Genomic DNA, 25,016 nt, shown 5'->3' with positions numbered 1-25,016 from the left:
TCGAAGTTATCGAAAGCGTGCAAGTTCTGTTCTGTAAAACATGTTATTGCTAAAAGATGCATGAACTTACACACAGTTTCCCCACTTTTAAAACTGAAAAACAAGTTCATATTTCACTCCTACATCCCGGGGCCCCGTTTCAGAAAGCGGATTCAACAAACTTGAGTTATAAGCGCAACTCTCGGGTTTATCAAAGTCAAACTCAAGAGTTTTCGGTTTCAGGACAGGTGATAACTGTTAGCTCAGCTGTTAGCTCAACTTTATTTGATGCATTTTTAATATGCAAGTGCAACACAACAGCACCATATCTGTTACCCATCAGCTGTATTTCTTTACGTCTTTATTTGACATTGGGGAGGCAATGGGTCACTCAAAATGATGGTGGCATATTGTGTCTCTGACTGCTCTTCCATCTTGTGTATCAGCTGGGCGGTCATGATGTTCAATATCAGGTGCATTCAGTGGCTGAGTCGGACATTGCTCTCCTCTCATTGTGGCAATGTTGTGAAGAATGATACATGCCACAATAATGTCACATGCCTTATCTGGGGCGACTCTGAGCCTACGAAGGCACTGGAAGCTGTTAGAGAAAACCTTAAAAATGCACAAGTAACAAAGAACAGGTACTTCTTCCCACAGTATCAAAATAGACAGGTACTAATTTCCCACTTTCCTACTTAATAAGGTACTGTTCCACACATTTTCTTTATACCTTTCTCTTTAGGGTCTTCTCCTGCATGTTCTTTGATGGATCAAAATATGACAGACTACTTCTCTCAAGTTAACAATTTATTCATTTACAAAGTATGAGAATGTGCAAATTACAGAGCCCTGGGTCCATATCTATCCCTGGCAAACAGACATAAGAGATGTCCGGCTGCCCACAACAGACAGGACACCTTCTTTCTATCCCTGGACCCTTATACAGGACTGTCTCAGAAAATTAGAATATTGTGAAAAAGTTCTTTATTTCCTGTAATGCAATTAAAAAACATGAAATGTCATACATTCTGGATTCATTACAAATCAACTGAAATATTGCAAGCCTTTTATTGTTTCAATATCGCTGATTATGGCCTACAGCTTAAGAAAACCCAAATATCCTATCTCAAAATATTAGAATATCATGGAAAAAGTACACTAGTAGGCTATTCAACTAATCTCTTGAATCGTCTAATTAACTCGAAACACCTGCAAGGGTTTCCTGAGCCTTGAAAAACACTCAGCTTGGGTCAGTAAACTAAATCACAAGTATGGGGAAGACTGCTGATCTGACTGCTGTCCAGAGGACCATCATTGACACTCTCCATCAGGAGGGTAAGACACAAAAAGAAATTTCTCAAAGAGCAGGCTGTTCACAGAATGCAGTTTCAAAGCACATTCACAAAAAGCCTGTTGGAAGGGGGAAATGTGGCAGGAAACGCTGCACAACCAAGAGAGATGACCGCAGCCTTAACAGCATTGTGAAGAAGAGCCGCTTCCAGAATTTGGGGGAGCTTCAAAGACAGTGGACTGAAGCTGGAGTCCAGGTATCAAAAGCCACTGTTCACAGACGTGTCAGGGAACTGGGGTACAATAGCCGTATTCCCATGGTCAAGCCACTTCTGAACTCAAGACAGCGGAAGAAGCGTCTGACCTGGGCTATGGAAAAGAAGCACTGGACAGTTGCAGAGTGGTCCAAAGTCCTCTTTTCAGACGAAAGCAAGTTTTGTATTTCATTTGGGAGTCAAGGCACCAGAGTCTGGAGAAAGGCTGGAGAGGCGCAAAATCCAGGTTGCTTGAAATCCAGTGTGAAGTTCCCACAGTCAGCGATGGTTTGGGGAGCCATGTCAGCTGCTGGTGTTGGTCCACTGTGTTTCATCAAGTCCAGAGTAAATGCAGCTGTGTACCAAGAGATTTTAGAGCACTACATGCTTCCGTCTGCTGAAAAGCTCTATGGAGATGATGATTTCATTTTCCAGCATGATCTGGCACCTGCCCACAGTGCCAAAACCACCAGTAACTGGTGTACTGACCATGGCATTACTGTCCTCGATTGGCCTGCCAATTCCCCTGACCTGAACCCCATAGAGAATATGTGGGGTATTGTGAAGAAGGAGATGAAAGACACCAGACCCAACAATGCAAATGAGCTAAAGGCCGCTATTGAAGCATCCTGGGCATCCGTAACACCTCAGCAATGCCACAGGCTGATTGCCTCCATGCCACGCCGCATTGATGCAGTAATCCATGCAAAAGGATTCCCAACCAAGTACTGAGTGCATTAATGGACATTTTCAAGTGTTTGATTTTGTTTTGCTGTTATAATTTTTTTTTTTTTACTTGGTCTGAGGAAATATTCTAATATTTTGAGATGGGATTTTTGAGTTTTCTTAAGCTATAGGCCATAATCAGCGATATTGAAACAATAAAAGGCTTGCAATATCTCAGTTGATTTGTACTGAATCCAGAATGTATGGCATTTCATGTTTTTTAATTGCATTACAGGAAATAAAGAACTTTTTCACAATATTCTAATTTTCTGAGACAGTCCTGTATATTACAGCTCCTCCTCCTTTCTATACACAGTTTTACTGACTAATGGTGCAGTTGCAGAAGTAGGGTCAGCTGCAGTCACAGGCCGACCACATGCAGATGTCTACCCCCCTCCTTGTGACACCCATCCATTTGGTGGCTTCTTTTGTTCTGGAAAACAGGGACAAAGAAAACACACACAGACAAACAAGGTATCTCCTCTGAACTCCGGTTGACCCAGAAATTTCCCTTAAGGGTAACATTCCACATGTTGTTTTACTAGCAACACACCTTTAGTCAGCCCCTCCCATGTACTTCTCACATCCCATTTAAAGAATCTCATTGTTGCTTAAACACACTAGCACACTGTTAGTAAGTATATGAGCTTAAAGATAAGATATGATTAACAGAGTAAGAATATAAATGAAAATAAGTAGCACACTTAAGTTATCCCTTGATGAGTACCTTAATAAATTTATCTACAAAGCGAGCCTTAAGCATCCCAATATTTATCTCCACCCTGGCTCAAGTGCTGCAGTGAGCAATGCAGTGTAACAATGCTGCGGACCGGGGTGAGGATCAGGGTAAGGGGTCAGCAAATAAGGCTGGCAGGGGTACCCTCTGTCACCCAGCAGGTAACCATCAAACTCTCCTCTAATATAGGATACAATATAACATTTTGTTAGTTGTGATAGCTCAGGCAAAATATTAATTTTACTGTATATAACTCACCACCGGGAAATCTAGTGCTCAGTGTACACTCACAAAAGACTAGAGAGTCGTGCACAGACCAGGCCACTTTGCTTCCACATTACTGATGATGTAGGTTAGATTACATGATCTTCAAAGTACAGAACAGTAAGCTGCAGTAGCTGTGATGTGAAGTATCTGGGATTCTAAAGGCTACTATTTACCTGCACATTAATACTGTGGAAAGACTTTCTGTTCACATCATCTCCTTCATCTACTGAAGGAGCTGCGATAAAAATTTGAGTCCCATCTATGCAGCAAATCACACCTGGAAACCCTAAAATAGGTGTGCCCAAGTCCAATCCTCAAGATCTACTATCCACCACCTTTTAGATGCAACCCTTTCCCAACACACCTGAATAAAATGAATGGCTCGTTACCAGGCGTCTGCAAAGCTGAATGACACGTAGAGGAGGGAATTGAGCCATTTGATTCAGGCGTATTGGAGAAGGGCTGCATTTAAAAATTCCAGGATAGTAGATCTCGATGACTGGACTTGGGCACCCCTGCCATAAAATATATCAAATTAACTGATGTGTTCCACACTTAAAAATAAGTTCATTATTGCTTAGACAAATACCTGCAATTCTGTGGATTTTTTCTTTGTATCTTGTGGGTCTGTGACTTGGGAACACCACAAAAGTGTAGAGCAAACATTTCAGTGCAGGAGTAACTGTTCTCACAGCCCTGCAGACTGTTTATGGGGGTATTTTTCTATCTTTAACCAAGAGCATAATTGTTTGCTTTGAGAGTAAGATTTCTGGTTTTCACGCTCAAATATCATCTTGCTCTCTCTCAAAACTCTGCTCTCACACTCAGAAAGTCCCCTCTTGCTTTCAAATATGTTGTTCTTCCTTTTAAAACTCTGCGCTCAGACCTGGTGTCTTTCCTCACACTCAGACACTTTCTCTGCTCCCTCAAAACTTCTGCTCTTGGATATTTTTTCCTCTCTCTTTGGTTGCAGAAAGAGCTGTCTGTCAAACCTCCTCCAGCCAATAGAATATGAGATAATTTGAGCAAATCGTCCTCACCTTCTTCAGGGTGCGCTTGTTTTACTTGACACAGTGACTCCACACTCTTAGGCCAGATTTTGTTTGAACATAAACTTTTTAGTTATCATTTTATGTTTTGTATAACAGTGTCTCATTAATAAAACAAATAAGTTGTTTCTAATCATTTTCTACATTGTGCAGTGTAATAATAATGATTAACAAAGAAAGCTCAACATGTTACGTTTCTGTCAGAAGGAGCAGGGCTATTTTCAAAACTCAACTCAGTGAAAAAACTAAAAAGTTTATGTAAATGGTTTGTGTAAATCTAATATAAGAGAATTCAGTTATAACTACTAGAGGCTTTAAAGAAATTTAGATAAGTGAACTAATGAGTGTTAAATTCTAATGGTTGCCCATGTTGATACAACTTGACATGTTTCAGCATTGTGTAATGATAAAAAAATTATAGTTATTGATACAACCCATTGCTAATTTCTTAGTACAGTACATTTTAATGGTTGGCTTTGTTGATACAACTTGAACTTGTATCAACATAGCCAGTTTTTTCACTGACCTTTGATATACATAAAACAATAAATTGTAGATGCATACTCCCACATACAAGTCCAGAATCACAATCAACAGTACTGAGAATATGGCAGTGGCTTGTGTCAATAACTGTAATTTATTTTTGTCATTACACAATGTATAAATTTAGTCGCTGGTGGTGGGTTCTTTTCCTGTACCGTCCTTTTCGTTCGTGGTGCCAAGTTTAAAATTCAAAGAGAGCAGAACTTTACAACATTGTCTAATTGTTAACATAATACAGAAATTAAAACACAAAACTCAAATTTATATCCACGATGTGTCATATGAATAATATGAGGGCTGAGAATATTGTTCAGATACATGATCGATTGTGCAGAAAACAGTAACACTCAAAACAAATAATCATGAGGGAATGATAAAACATCCAAGCGGGGTCTGATCACCCTTTCCCAACGTAGATATCTGCGGTGTAATTGTGCTTCGATGTCACCTGGCTCTTCAAGACAAGGACACGTGATTTCTGACACTTCCTTCAGTCTGCAGGCTGCAGCTAAAGAGGAGAAACTCAGGGTTAGTTGAAGAAAACCTGCCAGCAAGCAGGTTAGCTTCATGGAGTCTGTTGCCACAGTAACTAACTCAGAGTTACACTGAACTCGCTTTGTCAAACAGAGATTCCCTTAACTTGGAGTAAGATAACTCAGAGTTTTCACTAAACCCACTTTCTGAAACGGGGCCCAGTTGTACAAAACGGAAAAAACAAACAAAAAGCCACCCCCTATTTTCGTGCCCCTAACCAACGTGAGGTTATAAAGAAAGAAAAAAAAAGAACGATACATAAATGATCCATAAATCTTAAAAAAGAATAAACAAAATCTATAATTTAGGAAACAATAAACAATCATAAGTACATATAACTTTCTCAAAATAGCCAGTTTTATTAATTTATTGACCTTTTAGTCACGATTATTTTAGCAAAGGCTGGAGATGCCTCACTGATTAAGAAAAAGTAAAATAAACAAACACACAAAAAAAACATCCTTGAGAAGTTTTGAGTGTTTCTCCAATATTGAGGATCAGACACATTTATTTCCATTGTGAGCAATTGGTAGTATGTTTTAACAATGCTGCATAATGCTCAAGAATAGAGCAGTGAAGAAATGACTCCTGAATATGCTGGCGTTGTGACAATGTCAATTGGCCTTTAGCCAAATGTGTACTACAGCCTTTAAGGTTGTGAGTGGCCTACTTGAAGGTTTGGTTCACATTTAAAAACATTTTCAAACTTTTGCTTTATGATGTTAGCTACCCATGGGTAGTTCTTTCTTGATTTCTCAAGTGCGTTTAATGCAGTTCAGCTTCTCGATTATGTGAGAAGCTCCATAAATTCCACGCGGATGCCTCCACCACCACCTTGATTTATGACTACCTAACAAACAGACCAGTTTGTGAGACTGAAAGGCTGTGTGTCTGAGATGGTGGTCAGAATGCAACACAGAACCTAGCAGGCTCCACTTCTTATTTACTACCTATTTTCATTTCATTCACCCTCAGTAAATGTGCTATTTGATTTATTGTCCCAGAACGGCTTCAGAACCTCCCAGAACTACAGAACCCAGCTCCCCCACCAAGACACCCAGTAAAAGTGACAGACCCACAGGTGAGACTTAATAAAATATCAAACCTGACAGCACTGAATGCCATACATTATTGCTATTTGAAGTGTTAAGCAGGTTTTAGCCCACTCAAAAATAAATTGTGGGCATTTTTGCATTCTGGTCTTAATCACATTAATCATAATCATTGTATTTAGCATAAATAGATGTGGATCTTTTGCAGATTTATTTTGCTTAATCTTAATGTAGGCTGTGCTGAAGAGACGTGTGGCACGGATAACACCCAGTGTCCAACACATAAAGACTCGTGAGCAGTTGTATTTTCCAGGCTGGTATACGCAGTCCCCTTCAACCCATGCAAAAAAGCAGCCTTTGCGCAGACGTCCTGAACAACCGCCTGTCCACCTACCCCCTCTGCAATCAACTAGACAGGTCGGTGACAAGGATACAAGATGAGAGAATAACAAATGCTTGAAGACACTCTTCACTCAAATTTGTGTTCTCGTCCCTGTGTATAATTATACAAGTTTACAGTTTACTGTTCTAATATAGCTGCTTAAGATAGAAAGTATCTTACCAAAGATGTTAGTTTTTACTCCAAGTTTATCAGTAAAAATGATTTAAGTGTTTGCAGGCTAAGGGTTAAGGGTTTAGAGACTTTGGAACCATTGTGGAAGCTTAAAGCTGACAATCCACATGCAGTACACTGGTCTAACTGGCACACTGGAAAATGGTCTTTCAGTGAATCTGTCTTGTATTAAAAAATTACTTTGGTGAAATTAAAAGTAATCACAAGGTCATCGTAGATGCTAATAATTTAGATCACATTTTTATAGCTTCAAACATGCAGAGGGATTTAACAATGTACAATAGTCAGGTTCATGTTTAAGCATGAAATTTTTATAAGGTAAAGATAAGGTAGTGCTAAAATCTAACTTTGATTCTGAGATGTAGGCTAACTATTCTCATGCCTCTCAAGTGGTGACAAATTGTTCTGATTTAAAAGAAAAAGAAAAATCACTTATCTTGGGCAAAAAGCTTTGACAAAGTTCCAATTTATTTATTGTAGGAGGAATTTTGTCTTTACTAGTGATTCTCTACCATTCTGTTTCTCTTCAGGCATCCCAGAATGAGGTGTCAACCTCTAGTCTCCCCAAACTTCCATTTTCTATTAAGAGTGGTGCACAGCTTGATCCTTCCTCCAGTCAGTTTTTAGAGTACAAAAAGGATTACTTCATGGTGATCAGCCATACAGGTATCCTATCGTTTCATAAGGGCGAGATCGAGTTTACAAGCCCGGAGCGTTGGGAACATGAGTTTGACTACCAATGCAAGTTGAGCCGCATCCCCTTCTTCGCCCTCTTCAAGAAATGGAAAACCTTTAATATGTGGCGCACCAAAGTTCGTGCAAAAAGGATTCGTGTGGCCAAAGATTTCCTACAACAAAATCTGTTTGTTGTCAGACCGGTAAGTAAGTGCCTAAACTGAATTATTGTCATAATGAACTTGAATATAAAATACTTTACATTGTATGAAAAACTTCATAGGGAAAATGAAGTTTTAATTTTTACACATTTGAATTGATTGTGTTTAGTTTAGATATTGTATTGTTATAATATTTGAACATGTCATGCAGTTTTTCAGTACCGCACTGATAGAAATATGGAACATGTGCTGCCAAACCAGAGGTGTCAGCTTCTGTCAAAAAATGAAAAAGCACACATACACTTTGGAGGAGTTCCAGGACACTGAACTCAAACATTTGCAAGAGGTGCAGTTGTACATTTATACAAAAAAAGAATTGTTACTAAAGTCTAAAGTTTTCATTATTTGTGCAAAAATAATGTCCTTTTTGTTGTTAGGTATTGATTGACCTTGAAAAGTTTCATGACCTAGTCAAGGAGGTTACCATTTGTGCCGGCCGTAACTTTTTGCTGGAACATGGATCCAAATCTACTGACCCAAGTGTGTACATGCTGAGCACAGAGAGAGATTTAAATCTAAATACAAGATGTAGAAATGTTGTTGGTATTTTGTTTGTTACAGGTGCTATAAAGAAAAAAATTCTTGGAATGATCAACAACACTTTCTCCTGTAACGAATTAGTCTCGTAAGTAATTTGATACTTGCTTCCATTTTTTCCTGTATGCTTTATTTATTTTTTTAACCATATAAATTAAACAGAGTGCAATGATTTGAAAGTCATTTAAAACCTATATTTTTATTTAAATTATTACAACACAAAGACAACATATCAAATGTTCAAAGAACTTTTATCTATTTATTTTTTTAAAGTACATATTTTGAATTCTAAGAATTCAAGCAACATTTTAAAACATCAAGGCAAGATAAGTTTTTATTGCACATTTAATTTTCAAGATTATTCAAGTGCTTTACATACAATATTGAAAGCATTACAGTGGGGTGGGGCATTAAAAAGTAACATTAAAAAATCTTTAAAAAGGAATGAAGAGAAGCTAGCAGCCTGTGCTGTCTAGCTTCTCCCTCGCTCTAGCAGAATTATGGTGGCGTTGCTCCTCTGTGTGTTTGCTGTGCTAAATGATAGCCTTTTATGTTAGACTATTTCATATTCACAGCAGGGTTAAACCTGGCTGTCCATGTTTCCCTTGGGGATTTAATAATAGTCTGGTTAGTTTGGGCTACACACAGTTTTGGTTTGAGTTGCGCTTCGGGTTACTATGAGTATATATATATATATATATATATATATATATATATATATATATATGTGTGTGTGTGTGTGTGTGTGTGTGTGTGTGTGTTACGGCCCCTGTAGCCTGATTGGCTTCACTATCAGAGGGGCAGGGACAGAGGTATGCCGGCTCCAGCCATTCCAGACAGGGCCTCCAGAACTGGCAATCAGCGGCAGAATGAGCCGCAGCTGCCAGCAATAAGCGGTGGCCGTAACAATATGTGTATGTAATGTGCTGCATGAGTGTGTGCAAAAGGATGGCCCATGGCTTGTTATGTAAAAGTGGTAATCAAGACCAGAAAAATGGAGTCTGCTGTACAGTGGTGAATTTAATTCATTCTCAGATCTTTAGGGATCTTTTCTCACTGTTGTTGATTCTGTGATAACATCTAGATTAATGTGGACCCCACATTTTATATAAGCCTATTATTTAGGGCTTGGACCATATTTGTACAGCAACGTCAATCTCTTACAGTAATGTGAGAGATTGTCATAATACTGTTATCCTCTGAAATTTTATCTCATTGGATGATGATATTGTTTAAATATGCGTTTTTAAATGATTTGCATATCACTGCATTCTGTTTAAATTGTTATACAGCGTCACATCTATTTTGGAAGAATCTGAGTCATCATTAATTTTTCAAGCACATCTAATACATGTAGTCTCTGTCTCTCACCCTTCTAGCTTCATCCGTCTTGTTGACTATTTGGTTGTCAGCACCTTTCACAGCTTGGTGGTAAACGAAGTGGATAAACTCCTGACTGTATTTCAGGAGCAAGTAGGTCAAACAGCCAGCCATGCCATCATTCAGAGCTGGAGCCAACATTCTGGGGGTCCCCCTAAAAAAGAGATGGAAAAGGAGGTAGGACAATGTTTATGTATTAGTCAAGGCAAAGTCATTTACTTCAGCAAATAAAGTTGCAAAGCAGACACAAACTTGTTAAGTTTATTTTTGCTTGCTTCAATCTTTATAAGCATGCTGAGTCAAAGGCTGCTCCCATCTATCCTTTATTCATGTCTAAGCTGGTGCTGGACTCAAATACCTTCACTTATAAACCCTCTAAAGAAGACTTTCAGGTTTGTACAGTTTTGAATTATTACAGATGGAGTTATTTATTCTTATGAAATACCTCTCTGCAATATACTCCCTGATGATTCTTGCAGGAGACCATTGAACAGATTATCAGCCAGTTCAAAAATACAGTATTGTCAGTGAACACACTTACAGGAGACCCTGATTGTGATTCATTGATTACGTCTGTAGAGCACAAGGTAAAAATAATCACCACATTCACAGCCCTGATGGATGTAGTCAAGATAACTCTTATTTTTCATTTCAGAGTTGTTGATATATCAAAAATATAATGATAGCTTTATGTGTTGTGTTTAACTTGATGTGATGTATGTGTGTTAACCTACAGGAGTTGCAAGATATGCCTAAAAATGGACCCTCTTTGAAATATCTTTTGGAAAAGGATGGCCACCTTCAAAGTATCATTCAAAACATCAGAGTCAGTTTTAGCTATGTAGTCATTTCTCTGTAATGACTTTCTATTGTATCCTTACTAAGCCTTTAAAGGTATGGGCCTGAGATATATATATATTTTTATCTCCTTCCTCAGGATTCAATCCATGTTGCCTTTGATGCAGCAAAAGTGTATTCACACACATTTGATGCTTTTCAAACATTCCACGTGGAGAATGAAAATCTGGATCTGGATGCAATGCAGCAACAGGATCATGGTACTGAAATTATATTTGGACACCTAAAAACAATATATCTAGGACATATATATATATATATATATATATATATATATTTAATTAATTATAGCGTATTTCCTGAGCAGTGCAATAAAAATCACCTATGTAAGAACTCTGTGTGAGCAGCTTCAGCATCGTAGGTTGGAGGCATTTACATTCATAGGCTGTGACATTAGGCACGTTTATATGTATAGCACAATTCAATGACAGGGTGATTCAAAGTTCACGATGAGGTGATTCAAAGTGCATTAGAAAATTAAACTAACTGTTCCAGTTTATTACACTAAGATTCACTATGTTCACACTTTAATTTAGGCATTTAGCACATGGTTTATCCCAAAGCAGCTCACAAGCAAGGGACAACATTCAAACCTAAATTTAACAACAAATTCTGGTATAAGTATTAACCACTTTACAATGTGTACTTTTACAGTTAAAAAAATAATAAAAAAATCAAAAGACAAAGTCAATGTTGTGGTAGAATTGTTGGATGTAAAAGCATTGGGTTAGGAGGTGTTCTCAGAAGAGAAGACAATCCACAGTGTTCTCTTTGTTACACCAGTCTTACATAAATAAAGAATAGTGAACGATTTGCTACTACGATTTGACGTGCTGCATCATCGGATGAGGATCAGCAGGTAAACAATAAAGTCCGTGTTATTTTTACACCCCTCAAAAGCACAAATCCGCCCCATTGCAGGAATAGTTCATCAGAAACTGAAAGAATAGAAGTCTGAAACTAGCAAATCTACACCATATAAGTTCACATCCCTTCATATGCGTTGGTGGGTGTGGTTTTCTATGCCCGCAAGGCGAGGACCCGTCTATCTGCATCTAGAGGTAGGGGCTGTGGGGTTTTTAAAATTTTCTCCTGACATAGATAGTCGGGATAAACATAACCTGGTTTTACCCTGCAGAGGGCGTTATGAGACATTTTTTCCTACAAAATAAAAAAAAAATACAAATTTTATCAATAGTATATGTAGTTTTCATCACAATTGAGTAATTCTGTGATGTTACCAGCTCCAAAAACACATTGTTGGGTGCACTACCCCTTTTAATGTAGAGAGTAGTGCCTCTACTCCAACAGCAGCTTGTTTTACCATAATGGAATTCAGCTTCATTTTGGACAGTTGAAATGTTGGCGTAGGTTTTATTCTGGCCGATATAGAAATGGCACAAAGTTATCACTCGTGTCAAAAATAAGTTAATTGCTTCATGTTGATAAACAAAAGATAATTTAAAGAGTCGTTTCCCATTTTAATCCCCTCTTAAGGGAAATATTGCAGTGTACTTACATTCTGGTATAAACTAATAGATCAGAAAGCAACAAGGTAGGCATGATTTTGAAGAGTGCAAAATTCTCAAAAATCAGGTAAAAAAAAAAAAAACAGTTTGCCAGCATATGCAAAGTGTGATCAATAATTAAATCCTATGAAACAGCTTCTTTTCTTGTAGACTAATTGTTTGACTTTGTCTCACAGATGTGGCCTTTTTTGAAAAAACTCTGGAGTTATACCACAAAGAGCATGAGAAGGCCTTAGCAATTCAAGACAAGAGGCATCTTGGCTTGCTGCTTGTGGACCAAACACAACTCAAAAAGGAACTTGTGTCTTCTCTCCAATGTAATCTGGAGGTTAGGAAACACATTGCCCATCACTTGCTCATGGGCAGCTACATATAGTGGAGACTCATGCAGTGAGGGTTTCATTTTATTAACAAGAGAAACATAATTAAACTTGAGAGGATGAAATGTAAGCATGAACATACAAGGCTGGAGCAGCAGAAGAAATAAATTCTGTACTTGCAATTAGGGCTGGACATTATATCGAGATTTTCAAATGTATAAAGACTTTATCAGATGTGTTATAGAATGAGGGAATATCGTTTATATCGAGATAGCTTGTTTTGAGTTAAAAGCATCTTTGCAATTTGCACAGCTGTATTTTTGTTATGGTCATTGAAAAGTATTTTTCATTGATTTTGTTTTAGGAGCATTTCATTTAATATACAGCTACTTTAATTTCAGTCAACTGTTTTAATGCACATGTGCTGCTGATCCTTAAAGTGTATTTAGCACTGAAAGCTGTAAATTAGAACTGTTTCTGTGGTTACTTGACAAAAAATATATTGAGATATATATCGTATATTGTGATTCAGGTAAAAAAAAAATATTGAGATATAAAATTTGGTTCATATCGCCCTACTTGCAATACTTATCAGTCATGCATTTACCAACCCCTGCACAAGTATGGCCTATCAAGAAACTTGCTCATCCACGACAAAAAGCCTTTACAAATGACAGTATAAGTGCAGAGAGGCTTAACAAAGCAATGCACAGTGTGCCATGAAAAGGTCTAAGTGGAATACTTTTCAGTCTCACCAAATGCCCACAAAAGCAAACAAAAAAACTTTCTGTTAAAAATGTCAAAGGTATACAGAGCAGAAGCCATCACTCTCCCTTTTCTTTCCCAGGTCATTAATGGGATGTTCACCCAGCAAGCGAAGAAAAAGCTAGATGTCGTTCTCACTGAAGTTTGTGAAGCACAGTTTAAACTGGAGCGCCCTGTGTCCACTACAGCAGAAATGGCCAGTTTTCTCACATTCCTCGATGAGATCATGGAGAGGGTGAGATCCACAAGCCAGTACATAGTACACACATACCTAGATGTTTCAGAAGAAACATATAGAGCAAAAGTATTTTCACAGTGTACTGTCATCAACAGTCTCTCCTCTCTCTCTCCTCCTCATTGTTTTTTTTTCTTGACACTTTACCATAATTATCTCTTTTTCTTTATTTCACTAGATTGCTGTACTAAAAGAGGAGCAGATGACAGTTTCAAAAATGTACAGTCTAATCAACACATACTCTGTTCCCACTCCTCCTGAGGATCGTGTAGTTTTTGCCACATTGAAACCCTCCATTAACTCGTTGGAACGCATAATCGGTTACGCATTGGCAGAGAGGGACTCCAGCATGGAGAAGTTTTGCTGCTCCCTGAGCGCAGGCATAAAAAAAGTACAAGATGAGGTCACAAATATCAAACATAAAGTACAGGTACCTGCAATAATTGAATTTAAAATAATTCATATTTTTAAAGTGGTTTTAATACAGTTTGTTACTTATATATCCGTGTACATGGACAGTATGTGCTAAATTTTTCCTTGACGACCTTGTTGTGTTTAATTTGTAGAATCCAGAACTTTTGGACATCAATGCAGATCCCTCTCAAGTGCGACTTCTGTTGGAAGAGATCCAGATTTCCATAAATGAGTTGCATGACCAGGTGTCTGCATATAACTCTTACCAGAGGAAATTTCAGGTGCCTCAAATCTTTGCATCTTTTATGTTATTTGGTATAGAATAATAGGTTTACTGCAGACTTGGTCAGGCTATTTTATCTTAGAACGATAAACAATGCAACCCAGTCCAAAAAAGTGATTGCTTTTTTCTTGACAAAATAAGGTGGAGGTAACCAGGCTTGACACACTGGAGGGGTTAATTGCAGAATTCAAGCTGAAACAGCTTCTTTGGGACTGTCTGGAGAAATGGGTCATTTTACAGGATGGATGGCAGCAGGTGAGATGCTGCAGTACATCCAGTGTATAAGCCTAAACACACATACATGTTTACTGTAATAACAAAAATTCTTGATATGTCTGTCTTGTAAGCTGTGCTGTCATTGAGTCTTGACTCATCCCCAGAGCACACTTGAGCAACTGGACCTGGAGCAGTTCAGCTTAGAGATCAACACTTACAGCAAGTACATCAGCCAGCTAGAGAAGGGCCTTTTTCCCAATGAGTTGGTGCCAAGTTTAAAGAATAAGGTGGAAGTTATGAAGCAAAGGGTGGGTAGGACAGAGAATTCAGTCATAACTTATATTTTTATGTGATGTGTGTAATATGAATAATGTTACCACAAGTTTCTTTCCTGAAATAAAGTCACATAATAGTTCTTACTTAAAGCAACTACTTGACTTTTGATGATTCTCTATTTTGATTATTTATTTCTATACTTTCTAACAGCTGCCTGTGATCACTGAACTTCGTAACCCATGTATGAAACCACGACACTGGAAGTCCCTACATTCTTATGTGGGCACCTCACTGAATATTGGACTTACTTTGACTGCTTTGGAAGAGCTTAATGTCTTCTCATATGGCACAGAGATACAGGAGGTAACAGATGATGAAACATCTGGTTGCTGTTTTTTTTTCTGTGGTCATACTGCATGCTAACCTGACTCACTATTTTGTGCTACATCTTTGTGTATTTTAACGCTTGGGCTTTAAGTTCTCTGTTCGCAACTATAACTAGATGATGATTTGCCAACAGTATATCAGACAATCCATCATCATTTAGTGGTGCAGATTTACTAAACCAGGTAAATTAGCATGGGGTATTCACTCTGAAGATGATCCACCACCATTATTCTGATCCATGAACACAAATGTAGCAACTGGATTTTTGTAATAACCCGGTTAATTTACCATGAGCAGAGTGAATTATCATGTTTATCACATATTATGCCATAAACATGGCATTGACCCTGGCCCCTTCTTTTAGGTTGTTGAACATATTTGAGCTGGGCTGTGTGCCTACAATCAACACTATTAATCTGACCAGCTGCATTACTAATATCTCACTTGAACCTAAATTAAGCCTTTTTTTATTTTTTTAGATTAAACATCATTTGATTTATCTTACGTTATTCTATTTCTCTTTTTTTTTCTTTTTTCATGGTTCATGATCATGGGCAGTGTTCAAAATTGAGCTCATTATTAACTCATTAAAGCCTTATATTGCTTTATAGTAACCAGAATCAGAAAAAAAAAGAAAATTATGAACTTACCACATAGTCAGCTGTCGTGTTGCCTACTCTCCACCCCTGTCCAACCCCTGAAAAATGAAAGCACAAGCTTTAAACCCAAAGATTTAAATTGCTTGAGATCTTGGAGAAAATATTGCTTTTCAGTTAAATATTTTTTATGTTATTTACCCTCAGCAACACCTCAACAGCATAAAAATCTGACCTCATGTAACAAAGTTTAACTTTTAGGTTTCAGCACAGGCTTCCGGAGAAGCTTCGGTGGAGTCCATTATTTCAAAGGTTTGTGGTCTACATATGAAATTGTGTGCAGTGATGATCGTTGTTAGTGTATTCACAGTAATGATATCATAGTGAATTAACAGAATGTGATTTAACAAGATCCTAAGAATGGCGGCTTGGTAAACATTTTTATCTGTAAAGAGTAGCTTAGCTGTTTTAGTTTATTAAACTGATGAATACATGAAATAAAATATCATTATTGTTATTAACTCTTCATAAACTGTGCAGGTGGAAAATGTATGGAAAACAACTGAGTTCACAGTGCTGCCTCATGGAGACTCTAATAAAGTCTTCATCTTAGGAGGCACTGATGATATCCAGGTGGTAACACTCACATGCAACACTCACAAAGTGTTTGATTAAACAACAGTAGCATTTAACTGTCTGTCATCATGTGTGTGTTGGTGTTTCTCTGCTTCTGTGAAGGTACTCCTGGATGACAGTATTATCAATGTGGGCACAGTGGCATCTTCACGCTATGTAGCGCCCATTAAATACAAGGTGGACAAATTGCAGAGACAGCTGGATCTCTTTAATCAGACACTGGTAAATACTTAAAGAACAATAGCATATGGTGGCCTTTGTTAGGGTCCTAGAGATTCCTCCACAGAAAGCTGAAACTTGTCAGCTTCCCTAAGTGCAGATTTTAATAGAACTGCATTGGATTTTTTTCTTAAAAGTTACACAGCGCCTCCCCCTAGTGGATGCATCTGTGTGAAATTAAGTTTCAGCATGTGTAAGAAAATATTAGCAATGATTCATATAAGGCTCCTGCTTCTTTCTGTGTTTAATTGTTATCTTTTGTTCAAATTGTGCCTTCTGTCTTAATTCACTGCCTTTTTTCTTTCTTCTACAATGTGTCTACCAGGAAGAATGGCTCATGTGCCAAAGGAACTGGCTGTACCTTGAGAGTATCTTCTTGGCTCCAGATATCAAGAGGCAGCTGCCAGCTGAATCCAAGCTGTTTCTTAGAGTGGACAAGTCCTGGAAAGAGATCATGGTGAAGGTCAATATGATGCCTAATGCCCTTAAAGCAGCCACACAGCCTGGTAAGTGGCATATAGCATGCATAGAAAAGCAAGTGATATAAGCTGAACAAGGAAGACAGAACTGCATGGTGCCACACACTCCCTCAGTTTAATTTACTGTCACATCAAATACAACTAATTTGTTTTATCTGACACAGATCTTTTGGAGATCTTTAAACTCAATAACAGCCTTTTAGATGAGATACAGAAGTGTCTAGAAGATTACCTGGAGTCTAAGAGAGTCATCTTCCCCAGGTACTATACATACATAGTTTTTGTTATTTACTATTAATTCTATTGCTTTAACTTTAACATAATTTTTAGATGTACTTCTGGTTAGAGGTGTTTTTGTTGTTATTTTTGAAATATAAAATATGCTAATCTAAATTTTACCACCTTTGCTCTGAACATATTTTCACAGTGAGAACTGCAGGTGATTATTAACATTTAGTTCACTGATATTCATTTTTATCTGTTTTCAGATTTTGCTTTTTATCCAACGATGAGCTGCTAAAGATCCTGGCTCAGACACGGAATCCTCAGGCAGTGCAGCCCCATCTCCGGAAGTGTTTTGATGCCATTACGCGACTGGAGTTTGCCCTGCTGCCTCCAAAATCTACTCATGCAACTGAAGTACTGGATGCTGGAGAAAAGGAGAACCTATACAGCAAAGACATTCTTTATATGGTATCCCCGGAGGGAGAGAAGGTCATTATTCTTCATGACTGTGCTTTAATCTGACCAATATTCTCTTGTTTCAGTTCTTGCAAAATTCTTTGATTCTCTACCTGGTATCCAATTTTATTATCTTGTTTTAATAACCTTTGGGTTTGCCAGTCTTTGCAACAAAAAAGAAATCCACAAATACCTAAAATACATTAAAAACAAATGTAACCAAATGCTAACCTGTAACTGAATTTGCTCCTTTGTACATGAAGGTACATTTAACTAAAGGTCTGAAGGCTCAAGGCAATGTGGAAGATTGGCTTTGCAAGGTTGAGGAGGCAATGTACTCGTCACTGAAACGCCTCAGCAAGGCAGCCATTGCAGACTACCAGGTGAAGTCTAGGGAGGAATGGGTGGTCGCAGGACATCCATCGCAGGTGTGCATATACACACACACACAAACACAAATACGTTTTAAAAGAAACTGTGTACCAGTTTGCCTTTGTATCCCAAGGTGGTGCTGACCATCTCCCAGATGATGTGGTGCAGGGACATGGATACCTGCCTAGAGGGAGACCATGATCACTCTGCTGCCCTGCAGGAATTTGAACTCATCAGCTTTGATGTAAATCACACTAGCAATTACCATACTTCTTCTTCATTTTCTTCTTCACTGTCTGATTAAAGATTGATCGAACAAGTCTTGTTTTTTTGTTTGTTTTGTTCTTTTTAATTGAAACTTACAATAAACTACAAGATACTTGACTGTATTTGTGTTTATTTTCAGAGGCTGAATACCTTGGCAGCATTGGTACGAGGACAGCTTCCTGCTTTACACCGTAATATTATCACTGCCCTCATCACCATTGATGTTCATGCCAGAGACATTGTCACAGATCTAGTCCAGCAGAAGGTACAGTAGTGCTGTGGGTATTACTACGTCTAAGAGGAAGTTATATTGTTCTGTTCCTTACATGACGTAAAGGCTCCAGGAGTCGATTGGAGATTTTGCTTTTAATTTTTGTTTTTATATAAATAGAAATTTGGTAACATTCCTTAAAGTGACCCCAGGCTTATTTTTCAGGTTGACACTACGTCCAACTTTGAATGGCAGAGACAGCTACGCTACTACTGGGACCTGGACCTGGACAACTGTGTGGCCAAAATGGCTATGTCCACTTACATTTATGGATATGAGTATCTAGGAGCTTGTCCCCGGCTGGTTATCACACCACTCACAGTAGGAGAATATAATATTTAAATTTCAGTTTGTGTGTACACAGATATGCCATTCAGAACATAAATTTTTGGAGGAACTTACATTTTTAAACAGGTTCTGGGTCTCCGCATAAATTTAATATGTAACATGGCAACTGGACATTCTTTTGCAGAAAAGACATACTTGTGGTAAATTTAGTCATTCAAGGTCTTAGCACTATTTCTCCACAAACAGCTGAGTGATTCCTTTGACCGATGTTTAGGATTGTTATCTTGCTGAAAAATCACAATATTTTAATGCATTTTCCTATTTGTGTGTGTATATTTATATATATATACCAGGAATTAATTGTGTCATCCTTTTAGCTGGAAACATGGAAACATGGAATGTGGAGAACAAAAAAATATTTAAAATAAAGTATTAAAACTCCTGCCTCCGGTCATCCATTGACCAATCCTAAATTTTCCTCTTTGAGTAATAGCTTTTTTTTTTCTTTTTTGAGTCCCTTAGAAACCAAACTGGATACATAAGTACATTTTATGGTCTAACTTAGAGAGACTTCCACTATATGATATTTATTTATATATTTTTTGATGCCATATCATAAAAATGTAATGTAGGTCCTTAATTGTGCCAAAGTGTGACCACAGATAAGAACATAATACAGTCACAAAAAATGTTTTGGGGGTTATTTTTCAAGCCTTTTTCAGTTGTTTTGTAAATATATTTTTCCTTCTTCTCTGTTCCTGCCCTGATCTGCAGGACCGTTGCTACCTGTGTCTGATGGGAGCTCTCCAGCTGGACCTGGGAGGTGCTCCAGCTGGGCCAGCTGGGACGGGCAAAACAGAGACCACTAAGGATTTGGCCAAAGCCCTGGCCATACAGTGTGTGGTCTTTAACTGTTCTGATGGACTTGATTACAAGGTCAGTAATAATGGAATGTAAAAATCTGTGTTCAAAGAGAAATTTTTAAAAAGCTGTCACAAAATGTTTCACCCAAGCAAAAATCTAATTAGAAAGCAAACTACAAAATAAACTAAGTGAATAAAGATATGACAAAAAGAAAAAGGCATTTTGGTTAAAAATTAAAATAAAGAAGAAATCTCACAAAACTATGATTTAAGAGGAGATCTGAGTGAGTTCAGTAAATCTATAAACTTGGTAAATCTATAATAACGTCATGTACTACAGCAACACTTCTAAGTAACTACAACTTGTGCAAATCAACTAACTACTAAAACTAATAGAGGCAATGAAATAAGCAAACTTTTGAATCTGTTTTCCTGATCAGATTGTTTGGTTTTATGTTTTTTTGTTTTTCTGCACTGCTATATTTGTTGATTTTCCAGTCTGCACAAAATGAGATTTTTGTTAGGAATAATTGCCTTAACAGTGATGAACTTCACTAGGCTTTCTAGCCTTTGTACATACAAAGTAAAGCCTCTAGATGGCATTGTTACAAAAGCAATCAAGCTGCTATTTAGTCCCAGTACACAATATATTTGGGGCTACTAAAACATTGTGGAAAGACAGATTTTACTTTTGTGTTTTTATTATATTTAAGACTTTTTCCCTGTATGTTTAGCTTATAAATCAATATTTACTGTATTTGTTATAAATGCAGTCATCAAGCAAGATATCATACTTTAGCTGATACTGGCCTCAGATGTTTGCCTGTGCCAAGAACGCTAAATCTCTCCACTTGATTTATTTAATCAAATGAAATTAACTGAAATTCTATGTGATATCAGGCAACACAAACAAATTTACTTATACTATATACATTATAGTATAACAGGGGCTTTTACTAAGGATTATTATGATGAAAAAATAAAGAATTATGACCTCCTTCCACATTTTTACAGGTATTTAAATCCAGGATGTTTATTGCCTTTGTACACAGTTTCTCTCTAGCTTCTTTTATTATGGTCAGTTTACAAATACACAGGATGCCCATATATTAAGCCTTACTTTTAATTAACAAAATGAATGTACTGTTGTCGTCTGAATTTTTTTAAACCTTCAACCATGAACAACACAGTGTATTTCATTTTAGTGTTGAGCAGTGCTTTATCTTGTGGTGCAGAGCGGTTGAAGTCAGTACAGCTGAAAACATTAACCATCAACTTAGTTGGGAAGCCGTTCTTCCTTTCTGCTGTGATATTGAGAGAAGACACCTAGAGTACACTAGAGATAGACATGGTTTTCATTTAGACAGACTGGAATTATAATCCATTTGGTTTTATGAGGTTTTCATTTATTTATTTTTATTTTTAAATGATCCGCTTTCAACTGTAACATTCAATAAGTCTCTAAAGGAAATCTATAACTTTAAGTAGTCTGTTTAACTATGACTGACGTGGTTCAAATCAAGCTAAGCAAAGCAGTTAAAGTGACATTTATTATTGGGCCTTTGCATTTGCAGATAAGTAAATATATGTTCAGCATGTTCAGTCTTAAACTAAACAGAGAAAGAAGCAGAAAGTCTTTCTCACACAAAAGCTCTCTTTTTAAATCACCTGATCAAGTCATCTATTTCTTACAGATGATGGGGCGCTTCTTCAGTGGGCTTGCTCAGTCAGGAGCTTGGTGTTGTTTTGATGAATTCAATCGCATTGACATTGAAGTGTTGTCTGTTATTGCTCAGCAGCTCATAACTATACGAAATGCAAAAGCTGCTAAGGTAATCTCATAAACACGCATACACAAATACCCCCAGGAGGATCCCTGTCTCCCCTGTCATTTCTGACCATGCATCATCATTTATAGAGTAGAGTTAAGATGTTTTTCTATCATTGTAACGTGGTTTCTAACACTAGGAAACTAAATCTTACAGATCTCAGTGGTCAGTTACTCAGCAGTTACACCATTTCTTTTTTTTAGCTCCACAATTACTGAGTTATTTACTGGACATTATAAAGTGAATCATTAATATATAAATATAAAGTTATGTAATAAGCTTAAAGATGAGTAGACTAGGTAATCAGCTGTAACCCAGAATGACTGTATTTTCCATGGGATATGAAGCTTAATTTAGTTTAAAACAAATCATTTCAGTAAGTACTGCCACATGAATAGTTATCTGTATTGGTAATAAGACATCACTCCATATAAACCAGCAAAAGTATCCCAGCTATCCCAAAGTAATCCAACTATGTCACACAGCTCACAAGATTTCAGTTTGAAGGCCGCGAGATCAAGTTGGTGATGACATGTGCTGCCTTCATCACCATGAACCCAGGATATGCTGGCAGAACAGAACTACCTGACAACCTCAAAGCTCTCTTTAGACCAATAGCAATGATGGTGCCAAACTATGCACTTATAGCAGAGGTAACTGGATATATGCATGTGTTTATGTTTGTTTCTATATAAAATACATAACATTGATTTTCTTTCAAGCTCAACTGCATCATCATAACGGTAGCATGTCTCTGTTTTTCCGACCAGGTGATTTTGTACTCAGAGGGATTTGAATCCAGTAAGACCCTTGCAAGGAAGATGACCCAAATGTACAAGCTGTGCTCAGAGCAGTTGTCCCAGCAGGACCACTATGACTTTGGAATGAGAGCTGTCAAGTCTGTCCTGGTCATGGCAGGGTTAGAACATCACAGTAGCACATATGCTTTCTGTCATAAGAATATATGTTTCAAAGTGACAAAATAGACACAAGCATGATGTTTTAATGTATTTAGCTTTAATGTAAATTCTCCATTGTAGAGCATTGTGAGAAATTGTGAATGCTATATGGCAGAGACACAGCAGCTGATTACAGCACTTCTTAGATTAGGAATGACTTTCACTTTGCACCATCTCTGTGAAATTAATTGAAATAGTCATGTGTATCATACTCTCAAGTAAATGAGTGGTCAAACGCTCTAACACAAGCAAGCTAAAACACACTTGCTTTTGGTAGAAAAACAGTTTGTAAAGGGGTTGTGCACCCAAAAATGGGGTAGTTACACTTTAAAGTGTAACTATATCAAAAGGTGTAGTTAATCTTTTAAAACCTGGTTTTACTCTGTAAGGGGGCGTTAGGAGACATTTTTTACCCACAAAATCCCATTTTTTAAATGAAAAAATTACTCTACTATCAACAGTATAGGGGGTTTTCATCACAATTAAATAATATTGTGTTGTTTACAGCTAAAAAAAACAAACATTTTTGGGTGCACGACCCCTTTAATTATACAGTATGTGGTCAAAATTGTGTTATTATTGTTATTATTGGCTAAAACTCCAAGAATTGTAGTAATTGGCTTTAGATTCACTATCTTTCTACAGTTAGAAATGACTACTTGGAGTCTGCTTGTTCCACCATGAGAACATGTTCATTATCTCCCACTTTCATTTCTTAAATGTTTTTATAATCCAGTGGAGCCAGCTTGTGAAGTTCATCATCTTTATTACACCCCTATTTGGAATTAGCCTGTTTTTCCACTAATTAATTTAGCTATTATAATATTAATTTGTGTGTGATTGTTTGCAATTAATTTACTAATAACAGTAGAAAATAAGCTTAAGCTAAGAACTTTGAAGTAATGCTGTTTTAAAGTTGTTCTTTTTATACATGCTTTTGATATGCTTTTTAAAATGATAATATATTGGCAATTAATGCACTTAGTTAAGGTTAAAGTGGTAGAAAATCAGTGATTGTTGATAAATCAGTGATGAAGCAAAAAATTAGAAAATGGACACATTATAAAATAATTATTTGTAAATTTATAAGGAGAAATACCCTAATTTGAGGAGAATGTTTCTGTATACTAAGGTTCAGATGTATTTTGTAAAGCACTGTGCTTGTTTTTAGGTCATTAAAGAGAGAGAACCCCCACCTCAGTGAGGATGTAGTTCTTATCAGAGCCCTGAGGGATTCCAACTTGCCAAAGTTCCTTACTGATGACGCTGTGCTGTTTGGGTAAGCATACTGTGTCAGACATTTTAGATAAGGAAGTATGTTTAACTTCAAGTTTTACTTTGATTTCTCTGTTTGCAAACATGCAACTAAATGTCGAAAGAGACAGCTGTATGAATTTAAACATAAGATTTAAGTGCTCATGACGATATAGACTTAATGTAATCTTGCAATAAAATAATACAACATGATGAAAAAGGTGGTTCTGTGATAAGTCAGACAGGCTTGTTTTCTCGTGAATATCCGACATTGAAAAGAGCGCTGCACCAGTGACTAGAAAAACCCCCACTATGTTGTGAGAACAGCTGACCATGTACACATGTGATGGAAGGGGTTGAAAACATGGATGACGGGTCCAATACATCAAGTCTGGTTTGTGCAGTGGTATCATCAGCCAATTCCAATTTTGAAAGTGTGTGGTGATACTAAATATGGTGGAGGGTGGAGGTTCTGTCCACCATATTCCTCTGGCTTTCCGCTCACATATAAAGTGAGCAGAATTCCTGCCCAGCAAGTCAGACTCTTGAGTTGGTGAAGATGGAGAGGCAAACATGCCTGCTGTAGCAGTGGCAAACGCATGACAGGAGAACACTCGTACCTGTCTTACATATGTTACATATAAATGATTTGTTTGTAAATGTAATTTATCTAAAGCATTTTCTGTACCACTTCGTCCAATTAAGGGTAGCGGGGAAGCTGGAGCCTATCCCAGCGATTAACAGGCAAGAGGCAGGGTCCACCCTGGACAGGTTGCCAGTCTAGCAGGGCCAACAGAGAGAGACAAACAACCATTCATGCTCACTTCTAGGGAGAACTTAGAGTGACTTAATATACATATCTTTGGATGGTGGGAGGAAGCTGGAGTACCCAGAGAGAACACACACATACGAGAGAACATGCAACTCCACTGTTCAAACCTGTAATAATCATTTCAGAAAATCTAGACCTCAAAAAAGGTCTCATTTCTGCCCCCCTTCCAGATCCACCCCTGCATAGCAGACATATCAGTCCTTTCTTCCACCTGTCAACTAATTGTGGAGGGTCCTGCTCGGATTTGTACCTCAGAACCTGTTCATAAATTCTCTCAACACATTCATGGCCACATAAATGATCAGACCTGTGTTTCCAACATCTGCATAGCACCAATGAGTTAGAGAAAACGTCTCCTTTCTTCCTT

General features: G+C 37.5%; 1 protein-coding gene across 1 annotated transcript in view; it reads left to right on the top strand.

Annotated features, from left to right (window-relative positions):
• dnah6 (dynein, axonemal, heavy chain 6) overlaps positions 1-25,016 on the top strand; it is a 60,550-nt gene that overhangs the window by 356 nt on the left and 35,178 nt on the right. Inside the window, exons 2-33 of the mRNA XM_041982864.1 lie at positions 6,386-6,462; positions 6,668-6,850; positions 7,538-7,885; positions 8,055-8,189; positions 8,281-8,383; positions 9,753-9,997; positions 10,111-10,212; positions 10,300-10,407; positions 10,557-10,646; positions 10,758-10,878; positions 12,384-12,535; positions 13,375-13,527; positions 13,706-13,957; positions 14,094-14,222; positions 14,366-14,479; positions 14,605-14,748; positions 14,927-15,079; positions 15,961-16,011; positions 16,240-16,332; positions 16,438-16,557; positions 16,880-17,060; positions 17,198-17,294; positions 17,522-17,747; positions 17,978-18,142; positions 18,220-18,330; positions 18,493-18,618; positions 18,790-18,945; positions 19,687-19,848; positions 21,470-21,607; positions 22,090-22,257; positions 22,375-22,523; positions 23,735-23,842. Coding sequence (XP_041838798.1) covers positions 6,386-6,462; positions 6,668-6,850; positions 7,538-7,885; positions 8,055-8,189; positions 8,281-8,383; positions 9,753-9,997; positions 10,111-10,212; positions 10,300-10,407; positions 10,557-10,646; positions 10,758-10,878; positions 12,384-12,535; positions 13,375-13,527; positions 13,706-13,957; positions 14,094-14,222; positions 14,366-14,479; positions 14,605-14,748; positions 14,927-15,079; positions 15,961-16,011; positions 16,240-16,332; positions 16,438-16,557; positions 16,880-17,060; positions 17,198-17,294; positions 17,522-17,747; positions 17,978-18,142; positions 18,220-18,330; positions 18,493-18,618; positions 18,790-18,945; positions 19,687-19,848; positions 21,470-21,607; positions 22,090-22,257; positions 22,375-22,523; positions 23,735-23,842 — 4,660 coding nt within the window. The remainder of the gene's footprint in view (positions 1-6,385; positions 6,463-6,667; positions 6,851-7,537; positions 7,886-8,054; positions 8,190-8,280; positions 8,384-9,752; positions 9,998-10,110; positions 10,213-10,299; positions 10,408-10,556; positions 10,647-10,757; positions 10,879-12,383; positions 12,536-13,374; positions 13,528-13,705; positions 13,958-14,093; positions 14,223-14,365; positions 14,480-14,604; positions 14,749-14,926; positions 15,080-15,960; positions 16,012-16,239; positions 16,333-16,437; positions 16,558-16,879; positions 17,061-17,197; positions 17,295-17,521; positions 17,748-17,977; positions 18,143-18,219; positions 18,331-18,492; positions 18,619-18,789; positions 18,946-19,686; positions 19,849-21,469; positions 21,608-22,089; positions 22,258-22,374; positions 22,524-23,734; positions 23,843-25,016) is intronic.

Source organism: Melanotaenia boesemani, chromosome 4, assembly GCF_017639745.1.
Source record: "Melanotaenia boesemani isolate fMelBoe1 chromosome 4, fMelBoe1.pri, whole genome shotgun sequence".
In the NCBI taxonomy this organism is placed as follows: domain Eukaryota; kingdom Metazoa; phylum Chordata; class Actinopteri; order Atheriniformes; family Melanotaeniidae; genus Melanotaenia; species Melanotaenia boesemani.
This window is presented reverse-complemented; position numbering and strand designations above follow the sequence as displayed.